We start from the raw sequence: 17,339 nt of genomic DNA on the forward strand, positions 1-17,339 counted from the left end.
TCTTTGGTGGCTTCTTGCTACAACACTACACTTCCATGACATTTTCAGATGCTAATGTACGAGACAGTTGCCAGCCTTGAAGTCCCAAAGAAGCGCTTTGACGTAGAATACGTGTTTTCACACACTCAATATGGACACCTGTTTTGAGATCTATAGTGGAAAACATTACAGATTTTATAATATTTACACTTATGCTAGTGTTATCTGTAATTAAGCCATGCAACAATGTAACTTGTGGGAGCCTGCCAAATTGTGACACCTCTCCTCGCTACAGGCATGAGGGATACAAAATTGCATAGGTATAGAAATGTTCATATTATGATGCCAGCTCAGAATTATTTCGGCACAGCTACACACACCTGTGCTGCTATTCATTTGATTTGTGGATGTAATTTCGGAAGTATATTTATATTGGATAGCAATGATAAGCTTTGACTAAACCACATTGAACTATTTGAATGTGAGGTGATATCAATATCGGAATTTCGCTTAAAGAGAAAAAATATTGCTTGGATTTTATTAATTAATTACATTTTATGTCACGTCCATATTTTAAATATAAATAAAACATTGAGACAAACACAAATATAGTAGCCAAGCGTGTCACCTTTTTCTCTCGCACATACTAGATAAGGAACTACAGCTGTTCCTAAAGCGTCGTAAAATAACCACCTAAAAAAACTATTTATGAGATTTAACTTGAGTAGATTTGTATACATCCTAATATTTTTCGGCATTACTTACTAGTTGCTAAATATAATATTACGAGAGATGATCAGAAAGTAAGGTTACAAAGCCTGCAGTGAAAAGTGTACATTTTATTTCATACAACCAATACAGCCAACTGATAGTACCTACATTAGGTTATTTTCGACTTAGTTTCCTTATCTGTTTAGGCACTTGTCACTTCGTGGGATGAGTTTGAATATTTCCTCCTGGTAAAAATCCTGTCCTTGCGTATTCAGCCACATTGTCGCGTATTGTTTCACCTCGTCTGAAGTGAATCGTCGGCCTCCTAGGTGCTTCTTCAAGTAAGGAAAAAGGTGAAAGTCGCTTGGAGCGAAGTCAGAGCTGTAGGGATGATGGTCAATGATGTCCCAGCGAAACCGCTTCAACAGACTAGTGGTCTTCTGGGCTGTATGAGGTCGCGCGTTGTCGTGAAGGACGATGACGTCCTCGGTCAGGCGTCCTGGCCGTTTCCTCCTGATTGCTTTGCGCAATCGTGTCAAGTTCTCTCAGTATCGGTGAGCGGTCACTGTGTGCCCTCTTGCCAAAAACTCTACGAGTATGACAGCCTCGCTGTCCAAAAACACTGCGGCGAGCACCTTGCCGGCAGGTGGCGTCACATTAAACTTCTCTGTCTTTGGAAAGGAGGAGTGTTTCCACTCCATTCACGACTTACTGCTGGGGATGTATTGGTGGAGCCATGTTTCGTCACCCGTGACAATGTGAAGAACTGATGAAAAATTTGCAGACTTGCCCCCGTGCAGTTCCCCTTGTGTTGGTTGGACAGATTTCGTGAAACCCATCGGGATCAAATTTTCTGGTACTGCAGAATATCTTCAACAATGTGACGAACGCTTCCGAACGACATTCCCAATTCTACCGTCATATGCTGTAATGTGACCCTCCTGTTGTCCTGAATAAGCTCCTCCACGCGAGCTGTGTTCAAATCTGTTGATGCCACTGCGATCCTCGTCAGTGACGTTTTCTCTACCAGCCGCAAACTGTCGAAACATGCTGACGAGACATTACAGTCTCTCTGTAAACCTCTACTGGTTGCCGGTGAATTTCAGCCGCGGTTACATGTATCGCCAACAGAAATCGAGTAACAGAGTGGATTTCATCGGTGTGATTAAAAACTAAGGTTACAAGGCCGATATTCATGGAGTTTCCTCCGTTATAGAGAAAGTCGTAGTGTGCAGTAATTATAATCGTACATGCGGCTGGCAACTGTGCAGAGTTTCACCATCCGCCACCTATACAGCGCTAGTTGTAGGTAAACACAAACGGCGACTCATTTGGAAAACTGAAATCCGCTCCAAGCGACTTTCACCTTTTTCTTCACTTGGTAGAGCACCTAGGAGACCGATGATTCACTTCAGACGAGGAGGTGAAACAATGCGCGACAACGTGGCTTAGTACGCAAGGACAGGATTTTTACCAAGAGGGAATATTTCAACTCATCCCACGTAGCGACAAGTGCCTAAACAGATATGGAGACTATGTCGAAAAATAACCTAATGTAGGTACTATCTGTTGTCTGTATTGGTTGCATGAAATAAAATGTACACGTTTCACTGCAGGCTTTGTAACCTTACTTTCCGAACACCCCTCGTTTATTTGTGTTAGGGCTAGTGTCGTTTTTGGTGATTTATTCTGCGTTAGTCTTTATTGCTCAACCTAAGACCAGACTTTTTTCACAGCATTGGAGTGGCAGCCACCTGCGACAATATGACAGAAGATGGGTGCCTGCAGGCAGACCAGAAGACATGCGAATGTGATGTGTGTGGAAAGAGGTTTGTGGACCCAGCAAAGCTCAAATGCCATGCTCTTATACACACGCGCAAGTCACCGTTCATTTGCGATGTTTGTGGAAAGGATTGTTTGTATTTGGCTCATTTCAAAAGACATACACGTGTACATACTGGCGAGAAGCCATTCAGTTGTGATATATGTGGAAAGAAATTTTCTGATAGGAGTAATGTAAAGAAGCATGCACTCGTACATACAGGCGAAAAGACATTCAGTTGTGATATATGTGGAAACAAATTCACACAGTCTGATGGTCTAAAAAAACATTCACTCTTACACACAGGCGAAAAGCCATTCAGTTGTCACGTATGCGGAAAGAAATTTACTCAGTCATGTAGTCTGAAAAAGCATGAACTCGTACACACATTAGAGAAGCCATTCAGTTGTGATATTTGTGGCAAGAAATTTTCGTTGCGTGGTGATCAGAAAAGGCATATGCGTGTACACACAGGGGAGACGCCATTCAGTTGTGATGTATGTGGAAAGAAATTTGCTGATAGGAGTAATCTGAGAAAGCATACACTCGTACATACAGGCGAAAAGACGTTCAGTTGTGTTATATGTGGAAACAAATTTTTGCACTCTGACAGTCTTAAAAAACATTCACTCGTACACACAGGCGAAAAGCCATTCAGTTGTCATGTATGTGGAAAGAAATTTACTCAGTCAAGTAGTTTGAAAAAGCATGCAATCCGTACACACAGGTGAGAAGACATTCAGTCGTGATATATGTTGAAAGGAATTTGTGCATTTTAGGCATCTAAAAAACATGCACCAGTACACACAAGAGTAAAAGGCATTCAGTTGAATTATATTTAAAATATTCGAATTGAGTAATTTGAAACAGCACGCACTAGAACACAAGTGTTAGGTTAAAATCGTACACATGAGAGAAGACATTCACTTGTCATGTATGTGGAATTAAATCTTCCTATTGCGAATCATTTTCAACAAACAATTTAAGCTTGCCCTGCATAAAATGTAGTTCAGTAATAAACAAGTCTGTGTAAGCACGTTTTCGGATTATACTTAAAGGGGACATAGGCAAAGATCTTTATAAGTGTAATTTTGTATGATAAGTGACGTGTGTCCAGAGTTGGGGCAATGTATATGACTTCCAATAAATTGTCTTTTTTTTTTATCTCTCTCTTTTTCTTTCACTTAGATTTTGTCTGTCTAGCCAGAGCAGGGCAAATGTCGCCTCGATATTAGAAGTTCTGAAGAATGCTTTATATAATTTCGGCATGGAACTGTGTAAAATGAGGGAATTGAGGTCGGACAGTACAAATATTGTGGCAGGTGTTTAATAAATTTTGAAGAAAGAAAAGATAACCTAGTATTAGCTGTCATTTCTGCATAACAATAGGATTTTAATATCAGACAACTTTTTAAAGCTTGCGAGATGGCAAACCTGCATTTAATAGCAGTAGTACCACTCTTGGCACTATACTCGATTAGACCTATGTTACTGCAGAGAACAACATGATACTACCGACGGAAAACATGTGGTTTTCATAGCTGCAAAAGAGTTGTAAACAGAGTTTTTCGTGTCTTTATTACAAGCGCTATATCCAACTGAAATTTTCATTAGGTACCATGGTTCGTCTGAAAATCAGTATTTCTCATACAGTAAAATCCTTCGCATCAACCACCAAAATAAGCGGCAATACCAAAAAAAAAAAAAAAAAAAAAAAAGTACTTTTGGCTAGGCCAAAAAAAAAAAGTAGTCATTCATTCGAAAGGGAAGAGTCAGCCAAAGATGTGAGTGGTTTTTTTGGATCGCACATGCCGCATATTGTGTTTACACTTTACATTGTTCACGCGTGAAAACAGACAGAAAATCCCGTTACGTCCTTGGAATAGATAAGATGGATAGGGTACCATTGATAAGTTATCACTTAGGCCTTGGAAAAATGCGCATAGACTATATCTTTAAATTTACCATTTGAACTCTCCCGTTTCGAAGTGGTGTTGGATGAATCTAAATAGGTAAGTGTGAAATTCTCTGTTCCTACAACGCATAAAAGTTTCATTCAAGTGACATTATCATGGCTAATAAGCTACGGTTTGTTTACGGCGATCATCGTCGGATGCACATCCTCGCGATTATAAACGCTGCCAATTATCGTCAGGAAGTGCTTTCTTTATCAGCGTACATAGCTGTCAATTCTCATTTGTTTTGCTGCCCTAACTCAATTCAATATGCGTCCTAAATTTGCTTCAGAAACAACCTCCAGCGATCTGCGTCGCGTCAAACAATCGACGTTGCCGATCATCGCTGTAAAGGTACGGTTTGTTTATGGTGATCATCGTCGGACGCACATCGCCGGCGATTATAAACGCTGGCGATGATCGCCGAGAAGTGGTTTCTTTATTGACGCACATCGCTGTAGATTCTCATTTGTTTATTCCTTCATCTACTACATATGGTCAAGTAAATTAATGTAGGCCACGGACATAACCTAAAAATTATAATGAATAAATCCAAGATAATGAAGTTGCTATTTATTCTAGAACAGGGAGATGACGATATCAAAATCTCGCATGCGTATTATAAAAGGAACAAGCTACAGACTAATGAAATATTCAGGAATAGGTTTACAGAATTCTGTTTTAACACAATGATAATGAGACATCTTTATAAAAACGCTACAAAATTTAAGGAATATTTCAGACTCTCACCTGACCAGTTTGATTATGTTTTGAGTTTAATTGAAAATGACAATGTTAAATTACCTACAAATTTTGTCAAGACCCCCATTACTCCAGTTGAAAGATTGGCAGCAACTCAGGTTATGAACATTATTATTATTATTATTATTATTATTATTATTATTATTATTATTATTATTATACTGTATTACATTACATGGTGTATTCCAAACAATAATTTAAAAAAAAATTGGCTAAACTAGCGCTGAGGTAGTTCCCTTCTTAATCCGCTTATACACTTTACATGTACGAACATGTGATAGGTTAGGTTTGGTTCGTTTGGGCTTTTATTATGCCTTGTATATACGATCAACTACATCTCTACAAAAAAAAAACCGCTGTATTTCAGAATACCGCGTAAGTACTTAGGTAGGCCTAGTCACAGAAAACATACAGAAGAAAGAATTTCCCCCTTACCCAACCCTGAACGAAATTCTCTGGGGCTCGGGCGTGGTAAAAATGTAATATGTAATGTAAGGGTTTATTGTTTAATTTGTTTATTAATTCACATGCTCATATTAAAAAGAGCATTATGTTGTGACACATATTCAATAATAATTTCGTCTTCAGACCGCGAAAGATTACAAAACGTCTTGATTTGTTTTGCAGCCAAAACGTACAGACGTAGTTAACGTGTACAGATTAGATATTCGATATTACAACATGGTCTTGTCTAAATATCGATTATTGAACACGAATGCGGCGATGTCCGTCCTGAATTTGCTTCAGAAGCAACCTCCAGCGATCTGCGTCGCGTCCAACGAACTGCGCTGGCGATCTTCGCTGTAAAGAAACCGTGCCCATTCATTTCAACTGCTAGCATCTCCGGCGACAATCGCTGGCGATGTACGCCCGGCGTTGATCGCCGTAAACAAACCGTACCTTTAAGATACCATGCGCATTCATTTTAACTGTTAGCAAACCCAGGCGACAGTCGCCGGCGATGATCGTCGTAAACAAACCGCAGCTGTACGGCTAAGCGCTGCTGTTGCTCAATGGATTCCGCTCAAATCATCCAGTGTTAGGGGACGTCTTCATGTTACATGGCCGCCATTTAAAATTTTCATAAGGTTACGAAAACTTTTGGTAATTTTACGCTATTATGTATGTATTACAATAATTGGGTAAATTTTAGAACACGGATTATATGCTACACGTCGGATCATCGTGCCGCCATCACGTTGAAATCTCGCCGCGATGTTAAAATCTCGTGTCAAGCAAGATGGCGCATGTCTCGTGTGGAGCGAGATGAGGCGTGAGAACGCGAGAGAGGTAGCTGGTTGCAAGGGATGTGGTGGGGCAGAAAGGAAGGTTGGCATCCGTGTTTTGAAATTTATCCCAATAATTATGAACTGATGAATGTACATTACCATATTCAATACTACAAATAAATGTTGTACGCATTTCAAAACTTTATTTTTAAATATCTGTATGAAAATTACTACATTTCAACGAGGAAAAAAATGTTTGTGCAATACAGCATGTCTCCACATAACCTATACACGCATTTTCCAATTATCCAGCAAAATCAGTTATCCGGCACAGTTTCCGGATACGAGGAATTCTACTGTACATATTGGCAGGCATATTTTGTTAGGTGAGATATGCATTTACCTCATATAAATCCTTATTAAATTCGGTATTTATTTTAGCAATTTGGGAGAGTTTTTACCGCGAATAGGATTGTTCCCATTTCATCTTATTGCAAGTAAGACATCACCTAATGCCTAATACCGTCACCTAGAGATTTGAAAATTCGCAAACATATCTTTAACGACGCTTGCATGAAATGCTGACTCTGAGTTCAAATATGGTTAGTGTTAAGGAAGGTGACCTTTTTATTACTGACAGTGAAGTGAAATAGTATCAGTTTTTAGATAATGTCTTTAATAATTAAGTATGTTGGCTGAAAAGATAAAGCAGTTCTTTTGGACACACTTAAATTGAAACCTATTGCTGTGGTTATCTGTAGTGTGTTGAATCAATTGACAGAATGAATAAATATTTTCATACAATAAGTACGGCATCACTGAATTACTGTAAAACAATCCCATAAACCAGCTGCGGGCAAACTGGTAATCATGCAGTGGCGGTTCCTCTATATGAGCACAGGAGCACGTGAACACCTTAATAACCAACAATAATCATACATATTACTGTATTAATATTATTACATCTATTACTTTCCAATGTGCAATGACGTTCCTACATTTTTTGTCTCGAGAGAATGTCCCGTTCGTGTGTCGTATGTCTTTAAATCTCCATTGGACAGGTTGACAGCAGCTCGCACAATTTTTCTCTAGCAGGGTGAAATAGCCTGAGGCGAGAATATTTTCTGGTTTGTTACAATGGTTACAATAGCTCTGCTCGCACAGGTCTGAACGTGCTAGTGACAGAGAAACAGAGATGCTCCATCTCCCTTGGGTCTGGCATCCTGTTCCTTTCTCCTCTTTTCTCGTTTTCCCTCTTTACTCTTTCTTTTCAAAATACCGTTGTCTTTTGTTCAGCAAAGTAAGGAAAATACAAGCTGTACTGTTGCGTATGAAAGTTGAAACAGTAAGACTTGAAGTTTGGAGACAGACGTATGTGAAATTGTGTGTTAAATGAAATGAAGATTAAAACATTCCTCCGCACCATGACAGAAGACCGATTAAGTACACTGGCTATGTTGGCAGTGGTAAAAAACTTGTTAACGACATTAGAGATTTCAATAATAAAGTTATTGATAAATTGGCATCTCTCAAAACTAGGCGCATGGAGTTTCTCTACAAATAAATCTAGATCTTCAACACCATCTACAACAGCAGTGAAGGTGAGTCCTATGAATTAATTTTACTCTACTCTTGTTTAATGGTTTTAATTTTGGTTTATATGCGTAGATTTGGTACATGCATATTAGAACTGGTTTATTTCTGACGTGTGACTCAGCTATACGAGAATATATCAGTGTGTTCATTACTCATTTTCTTTGTGAACACCCATCCAATAAAGGCACGAGCCGCCACTGTAATCATGATTACATCCGGTAGCGGGGAGTGTTGTGATGTCACGTTTTTCCCACCAACTTTCACCCCCTCTGTAAGCAACCCTTAGTCGATGTGACAGATTGTCTTTACAATGTTGAAAATATCAACCTGAGTGACTACTCATAAACGCCCATTACCAGTAGATTGGGAAGAAAAACTGTTCTAATGTGCTCATGGAGAAAACGTGATATGCAACAAAATCGTTATAGGAACCACAGAAGCCGTATACACATACATTATAAACAATGTCATGAGAATCGTAGCTTAATTACAGGCAAGTAATGGTAATTTGAAGTTTAATACCTACACAATAAGCTAAAATAATAGGATTAGCTACATCATTTTTCTGTTCTCACAAATTAAAAAAAAAAATTGCACTATATTTTCTATTTTCTCTTCTATTTCTCTCTATCTCAATTTATAGAACCGGAACTTATAGATCAGCTTCAAAAATTAAAATCCGAAATATTAAGTAACCAGAATAGAGAGGACTCAGAAACAAAATGAAATTCTTGCCAGTGACATAGTTGCATGGGAAGTCGCAAAATCATTGAAACCTTTTAGTGACGGGAAATTTGTCAAAAAATATTGAAAAAAATTTTGTTGAATATTGTTAAGGATTCAATCCAAATATTACATTACCATTTATATTTTGGTGATTGATGATTGTGTTGGGTTTGGATTTCTCTGAATTTTTTACTAAACAATTCCTGTCTTTCTAAATTATTCTGTTGTGCTTTTATTCTGGATCTTTATGGTCACCCTCATAGAGGGCAGATTATTTTCTTTAAATATTTGTATATGTTCTGTTCCTGTTACAAATCGTCACTTCACATGAAAGGGATGAAGTACATTCCTCTACCATACAAACTAGAGACCTGCAAAACAGCGCTTACAACCGGTTTAGATTCGACCGGTCAGAGCTACAACCGGCTAGAATGAACATCAGACCGGATACTCAGTTGTCGAGCGATTACGCCTGATGTATTGCAGAGTAGACAGAACACCAGGCGCACTCACATGAAACTGACGTTTTTCGAGTACACAACCGAAGTAACAATTGAAGGAAATTTACCTTGTCTTATTGAAAACAAAAAAAGTGTTTGCAAGTGCTCTTACAGTCGATTCGACACTATAACACATATATTTTCTTTATTATTCTGAACTTGCAGTAACTTTATAAGTATCGCTTATATTTTTAACTTTTAGAGTTTTACTATTAAAAGTTACTTATAGATATGTTAAACAATGTTATAGTTTTACACAGAACAAGACCTGCACAAGCCATGTGTATTTTTCTTACCAATAAACGCTTTAAAGCTGGCGTTTTTCTATACCCATGTTTAACAGTATACTTCATAACTTCATCATTTGATTACGTCGTAACTCTTTCTCGTCATGTATTGACTGAATCTTGTTCGATTTGTATAACCCAATAATCGATATTACATAAGTTCATGTAAGATCGCGAATTCTTTAGAATACAAATCTCACACAGAAATAAATGGGAAGGAGGAAGAAAATACGATCTCCAAATAACACCAGGTGCATTTCATCATACAATAAGTCTAACATTTTCTCAGTATACAAACAGAGTAATAAAATTGAAGGATATTTATTTTGTTTAATTACAAAAATATGTTTGCTTCAAATAGGAATACAAATAATTTGACACTTTAATACATTTATTTTTGTATTTCGAACTTGCAGTAATTTGACTAGTAACAAATAAATGAACAATGGACACAGTGACATTGAAGGAAATAGACGTAATGTATAATGTGAAATATTATAATGTAAAGGTAAACGTATCCCCATAACATGCCATGAAGGCACTTGGGGGGCATGGAGGTAGAGCCCCATGCTTACCATGACCTCAGCACTAGAATGAGGTGGTGTGATCTGCACCACGCTCTGACCGCCTTTTACCCCCGGTAATTTTTATAGGAGGCTGAGTGAACCTCGGGGCCGTTCTGAAAGTTTGGCAACGAGAGAAAATCCTGTCACCACCTGGGATCGAACCCTGGACCTTCCAGTCCATAGCCAGCTGCTCTACCATCTATTGTATGTACGCACGTGGTAATATTAACTATTTTATGTTCACAATTATTATTATTAGGACCTATTATCATAGACTACATGATCAGAGTTGACTTCTTGTGTTTGTTTATTAATAAATCTGTTTTACTAAAGTTACGCTGGGTGGAAACACTTATTCATGGAATGGCCAAAATTCGTTTCACAAGTGTTGCTAGAGAGGCTAGAGTTGTTTGGTAATCTTTCCACCAATTTAGCATGTAGAAAATGAAATAAGCATAATTTATAATGTGAGATACAATAAGTAAATAAATCCAAAATAGAATTGCAATTAATCACAAACATAAAATTAAATAACTATATACATTTCATTATAACTCTAAATGCATTCCTCCAAAACAGTAGCTATTCATATACAGGGTAGAAGTGAAATAACCCTGTAGATTAAACGGGGCGATAAGGTTCACTTAAATGAATAGGAAACCTATATTATATTTTGTGATTAAATGCACGGTTATTAGAAAATTGAGTTGGAAGTTTCAGCTTTCTGGCAACATCGTCGCTAATTGCACACAGCTTTTCCTTCTTGTAGTACAGATATAAGACGTCAACGAACTCAGGTCTGTCTCCCTAGGTCAAGCATGTCAAAGTGGGCCATAGATAGTATTTTTCATAGCTGTGGTTCGACTTCTCTACAGTGTGGTTCGACTTCTCTACAGTGGCCAAATGATTGACAACTCATTGAGAGTTCGATTGCTCGAACATTAGTTGCTAGACTCGTATCACAGTAAACATATTAAAAGCATTGGTTGTAGTATGATTCAGAAGATATACAGTTTTTTTGTTTTAGTTTTACTATTGATTGAGTTTACTGTTCTTTTAAGTGTGTCATTATTGTAACATTATAATTCAGTTTTCTAATGTAAGCAAAAATTACAACCTTGGTAATTTGTGGATACCGAAATTTTTTTTTCTGCAATTTACGCTTTACAGCGTCTGTAGTTTCACGCTGCATGCTGTTTGTTCCTCTTGAAGATCCGCAGCTATAATGTCTGGATGGTACACTGTGATCTTTATTTTATATGCCAGAGCCGTCCACCCACAGAGAGATCGAATCAACTCGAATATTCGTTAAACCGAAGATGTACTTCGCATACTGCCTATAACGCCAGGCATTCAGTAGCACCACAGTCTACTATATACAGTCGCGAAGCTCAATATGTAGTAAAAATGCAAACATGGGTAGTTGCCCACCACTAGGATCGCTACTATCGCCTCATCATCGCAGATCTCTCTCCTAGTAGACGACAAAATATGTTACACTTTCGTTGTGTTCTTTTGGAAAAATTAACACCTTCCTTCCATTATTTAAATATTAAATGCATAAAGTTAATTTATTATTTTAATTAAGTATATTAAATTCCACCATAAACTCGAAGATATCTGCAAGAAATAGGTTAATATTATTTTTGTTTGTGCAAAACGAACTGAAATTTACTATAATCGCTTCACTCATTCAAGATTATAGCGATAATTAACTATGAAACCAATACATATTAATTTGCATTTCCCTTTACAACAATAATAATGGAAATATGAATTAATGGAGTAACTTACGTGTACCGGTATTTGTAGTGTAGGCTTACGTAGTTAACAAAGTGGGATGAGGTTAAGCAATAATAATCACACCAGAATTGGAAATAAAACGTGATCAATAAATTTTATTGTAACAGACTTTTTCTACGTCTCTAGTAAAGTAACAAATAAAAATAACAACAAAATTAACAGCTATAATTAAAAACATATCCTTTGAAAAAAAAGTAGGCCTAAGCAATAATAATCCCACCAGAATTGAAAATAAAACGTGATCAATAAATTTCATTACAACAAACTTAATTTTTCTACGTCTCAAGTAAAATATTATTCCAATTATTGTATTTTAGCCATTAACATTTTCATTATAACCAATAACGAACATTTCACAAGCATCAATGTGAAGTACGCAACGAGCTAGCACTCGATGGAAATACGACACAGTCCAAAGTCGACCGTGGACAGTCTATTGTTTCTAGTTGCTAACCGCTTGGAGTGCTTTATCACGAGATTTGCAAAAAATCACCTCAAGCTTCGCGACTGTATATAGTAGACTGTGGTAGCACTATGTAAGTTTCTTCTATTGAAACCGGTTTTGCAGGACTCTAATACAAACTCTCCTCTGTGTGGCGGGTAATATCTCTGTATCTGCCCACCACTGCCATAAACGAAGCTCAGGAAAGATTTTCGTTTGCATCGAAGTATGCTGTACCTTCGACTCACAGCAACATTTTGATAGGGATGAACAAGAGGTTTCTGCCTGGAATATACTCCGAAACTTTGTGGAGCAGGAACAGGTGCAAATACGGTATTTTATTATTGGAAGAAAAAAATAGTTCATTATTAAAATATTGTTTCAACTATATCAATAATACATTTCCTTCAAGATGACAATAGAATTATCTTGCCACGAGAAGAAGAAAAAGAGTTAACTCACGGCAGATATTCATTCAAGAGTCCTGAAAAACAACCTACATTGAGGAAGAGGGTATCTCTGTGGCAGTATTGAGGCTGGTCATATAAAGCGAAGATACAATAAGAATTCCCCAGAAAATTGCTACAAATAATATTGTGACGGCCACGTGAGGTTCGATCTCACGACCGACGGAGGAAGGGCTAAGTCGGCCGTGTTTTGGGCAGGTTGCGCGCGCATCTGCTTCCTAGGGCATGTGCTGTGGGGAGAAAGGGGAAAGAGCGACCGCAGGAGAGTAGAGAGGGGAGCAGCAGCGTGACAGATTATTCTGGAAACCGAATCGTCTAGTGACTGAAACGACCAGAGATCGAAGGCTCGCGAAGTGCTGCCTAGCAAATAAAAGGAAACCAGCCTTCGAGAGGACTTTTCAGTTTTGGTCAGGAAGCCTGGCTGGCTTCTTGTGTAGCAGTGAAGCTAGCTTGAGACCAGAGTTCGACTTGAGTGTGTCCGCAGCTGTGCGAGCGTCCGAAGTCTTGAGTTCGAGTGCAGTGGACCGCAGTTGGAGGACCTGAGTTCGAGGCTCAGTGGACTGACTCTGAAGGTCTGTGGTTCGAGATACTGTGAACTTGAGTGACTGCGCTAGAAGAACTAACCAAGGCAAACGAACTGTGAATTGAGAATTGACAGTTCTGATTTGTAAATAGTGCTTTGTGAATATTAGTTAAAATTAACAGTTCATTATTGTTCACAATAACCCAAGTAAATTGTCATTGTCGTCTGTGGAGTGCAATAACGAATACTATGTTGCTGTGTGGAGAGCAAATCCCATTGTTGATGGGAGTGGAATTAAATTGTAGAAAGTGAAGAGTTATTGTTAAGAATAAAACTACATTATTGTTGTTCAGTATAAAATTTACAATATACTTTCATTTTCAGAGTTAAAATTAATGGAAGGTCAGTGAGAGTTTGGAAAAAAACCATTCATGAGTATTGACAGCCTTCAAAATCATAGAGGACGAATGAACAACAGCAGAATAAATGTGGAGTTTGAAGAGGTTTCTTGGAGGAAAAGGAACGCAAGTACCATGACTGTAGACAGAAAAATGTGTGACCTCTGAAAATAAAGAAAATCAAACTTACAGATGTAATGAAGCTAATGGAATATGTCCGCCCAATCCACCATGGCTTTTACCTTAACTTGATATCTGATGATGAGGAATATGATGTGGAAGATGTTTAGGGTATTTCAAAAGGCAGTTTAAACATTAAGCCACTATAAATATTATAATATTTGAGATAGGGAAAAAACAAAAATATCACAGTGTTGGGAAAACAACGGGGTTTACAAAACATTGGGAAGATGTCCGTCATTCTCTAGTCCAACATACAGCTTTCTGTCTGCGACACCATGCACAGCATTTTGCAGATAATGTCTTGGAATATTTGCAATTTCTTGTGAAATGGCATCTTTCAGTTGCAGTAAGGTTGTTGGATGTGTCAGGAAAACTCGTTCTTTAAGGTAACCCACAACCAAAAGACGGCCGGATTGAAATCTGGAGATCGCGAAGGCCACATTGGAGGACTGAGAAATCACGATATGGAAAACATAATCTTCATGCAAGATGGCGCTCCGCCCCACATTTTTATCCCTGCAAAACAATTAATTACAAAGATGTTTGGCGATCGTGTCATCAGTAGGCACTTTCCAACAATGTGGCCGCCGTGATCTCCAGATTTCAATCCGGCCGTCTTTTGGTTGTGGGATTACCTTAAAGAACGAGTTTTCGTAACACATACAACAACCGTACTGCAACTGAAAGATGCCATCTCGCAAGAAATTACCAATATTCCAAGATATTATCTGCAAAATGCTGTGCATGGTGTCGCAGACAGAAGCTTTATGTTCAACAAGAGAACGGCGGACATCTTTCCAATGTTTTGTAAACCCCATTGTTTTCCCAACACTGTGAGTTTTTTTCCCTTTAATATTGTAATATTTATAGCGGTTTAATGTTTGAACTGACTTTTAAAATACCCTATATTTTAGGTTATTGTTTGTCTTTTGTGAAGTAACGAAATTAATATAAAGTTTCTTTGTCTTAAAAATAATAAATAATAGTTGAAAATATAACATTTCTAATGTTAATATAACTTCGCACTATATAATTAGTAATTCTTTTGGCCAAGACAGTGTCAAGCCATGGAACAGTATACATATAAATACAAATGTTTAATACAACATAATAAAAAATATGTACAATGTATTTCATATTTCAATTAAAAATATATCAAGGAAATTCATTATACATGTAGAATCAAAATTTAACTTTTTCTGTGATTTGAGGATTTGATCAAACATTCAACTTGCTTTGTATCAAAAGTGTAAATATGTGACTTGGCACTTTCTTGCCGGGACCTCCTCAATTCCAGTATTATGTAACATAGTAAGTGCATTTGTCACTAAATTTGCTTTCTCCTCTCCTGAAAAACTATCAATTAAAAAGTATCCAAGTGGAACTTTCCAACAATCATTTACAGCATTCACTAACAGCACAAGTGCCTCCCTCGCCTCTGGTAGTGAATCGTCATCAACCTCAATTCCCATATCAACATAGCCACATGTTTCCTTACCATCCCATTCAATCTTACTCCTAACGGCCATTTCATCCATGAGAAGGCTGCACACAACTGATTTACCTGATGTTTCAGCTTCTTCAGCTTTTAGTTTAAGTGTTGTTAATGCTTCCTGTGTAAAGCCGGGTGAACCATCAATAGGCTGGTACCATCTTCTTAGGGTACGAGGATGTGGAAGACATGTACCGTATTACATGTTTTCCCGACATACTCGTATGCTTTAGCTGAATAGAAATGTAGTGTAAGGACAAAACTTCGTATTTTCTGAGAATAATCTTTCTTTCCTTTTACCATTCTTTTAAATAGCTTCTCTCCAGCACCAGAAAATGCAGCCTAAGGAGAAAAATAAAATATTAGTTAAATTCTTGCTTCCTTATTCAACAACATAGCTATAACAGATAAATATAGTACCGGGAAAACAGGAGGATCCTTGATGGATTTATTTTATTTTATTGGGTTGTTTTACGACGCTGTATCAACATCTAGGTTATTTAGCATCTGAATGAAATGAAGGTGATAATGCCGGTGAAATGAGTCCGGGGTCCAGCACCGAAAGTTACCCAGCATTTGATGGTATTGGGTTGAGGGAAAACCCCGGAAAAAACCTCAACCAGGTAACTTGCCCCAACCGGGATTCGAACCCGGGCCACCTGGTTTCATGGCCAGCGCTGACCGTTACTCCACAGGTGTGGACATCCATGATGGATGGATAGCTATACTATACCTGACCCTCTAACCTTAACATCCCTGGAAATATTCTATTTAATAGACAACCATGAAATATCTCAGATCCTGCTGTTTTGCCTAGTGTTCTACCCAAAATGATCCACATAACTTGCATTGTCCACGGTCTATATCGTGCTGCTCAAGAGTTCGTTCACAGCATCCTAAGGTTAAAAGGTGTTTGTAAAGGCTCCGGCAAGGACTGCACTATTCAAAGAAGAACTACCAGAAATTCCCCTTCCATCAGAGCCTGTATTAACTAGATGGGGAACCTGAATCAGTGCTGCACTCTACTACTGTACGCATATTGAAGTCATTAAGAAGGTTGGTATTCTGAGTTATCTAATTTCATCATCATCATTATTATTCACCATCATGTATGAGACCCTTGTGAGTCTGTTACAGTCTCGTGTCCACCTAGTTTCGGGTCTTCCAGTTATCTAATATAAGTTTAAATATTTGTGTTTTTCATTGATGCATAGAAGTTTCACTGTAAATACATTTCAGTAATTTAAATAGATAAATTATATAAATAAACTAAATAGTAAGCATTTTTTAATTTAGTGATGGGTCGTTCGCGAACGAACTGACTCTTTTGAACGAGTCTCTCCTTCGAGTAGTAACAAGCTAGCTGGTCGTTCGCGGGGCACTTCCAGCTCCTTCAGCTCACGACTCTCAACCAGCTCACAGCTCGCCTCACGACTCCCGCTCTCGAATAACCAATGGCATTCACTGCATGATCACGTGACATCTGCAGTTACTTTGCGAAAGACAGAGAAGGTGAGATCGCGCCATACGCCAGTAGGGGACGGATGTGGAACTATTATTACGCTGCTTTCTATCAGTTGATGTGTGTGTAGAAAAATATACGTATTACATTGTATAACGTTTGTGTTGCAGGCTTTGTTTTTTAATCTATTTTGTTTAACTTAATATGATTGTCCCTGTTATCCTTCTGATTCCTAATGTCATAGATTACACTATTATTAACAGTTTCGATATGTTACGCAACCAGCTCTTTGAACGATGTCGTTCGCGAGCTGTCTAGCCTCTCGTGAACGAACGAGCTGGCAGCCAGCTCACAAACGAAAGAGCTGGCAACCAGCTCGCGAACGAAGGAGCTATCAACCAGCTCGTGAACGAACTGACTCTTTTGAATGACTCTC

At 38.0% G+C, this 17,339-nt stretch overlaps 1 protein-coding gene across 9 annotated transcripts in view; it reads left to right on the top strand.

Moving 5' to 3' along the window:
- LOC138693125 (zinc finger protein 235-like) overlaps positions 1–17,339 on the top strand; it is a 60,127-nt gene that overhangs the window by 42,027 nt on the left and 761 nt on the right. For 7 of the 9 annotated variants that reach the window (XM_069816773.1, XM_069816774.1, XM_069816771.1 and 4 more), the window contains one exon: positions 2,427–3,676. The exons of 1 other annotated variant lie outside the window; for it this stretch is intronic. In XM_069816773.1, coding sequence (XP_069672874.1) covers positions 2,427–3,243 — 817 coding nt within the window. In that variant the 3' untranslated portion in view covers positions 3,244–3,676. Of the gene's footprint in view, positions 1–2,426; positions 3,677–17,339 lie in introns of those variants that run through there. One more of the 9 variants, XM_069816780.1, reaches the window with a different exon arrangement.

This window comes from Periplaneta americana, chromosome 17 (assembly GCF_040183065.1).
Source record: "Periplaneta americana isolate PAMFEO1 chromosome 17, P.americana_PAMFEO1_priV1, whole genome shotgun sequence".
NCBI lineage: Eukaryota > Metazoa > Arthropoda > Insecta > Blattodea > Blattidae > Periplaneta > Periplaneta americana.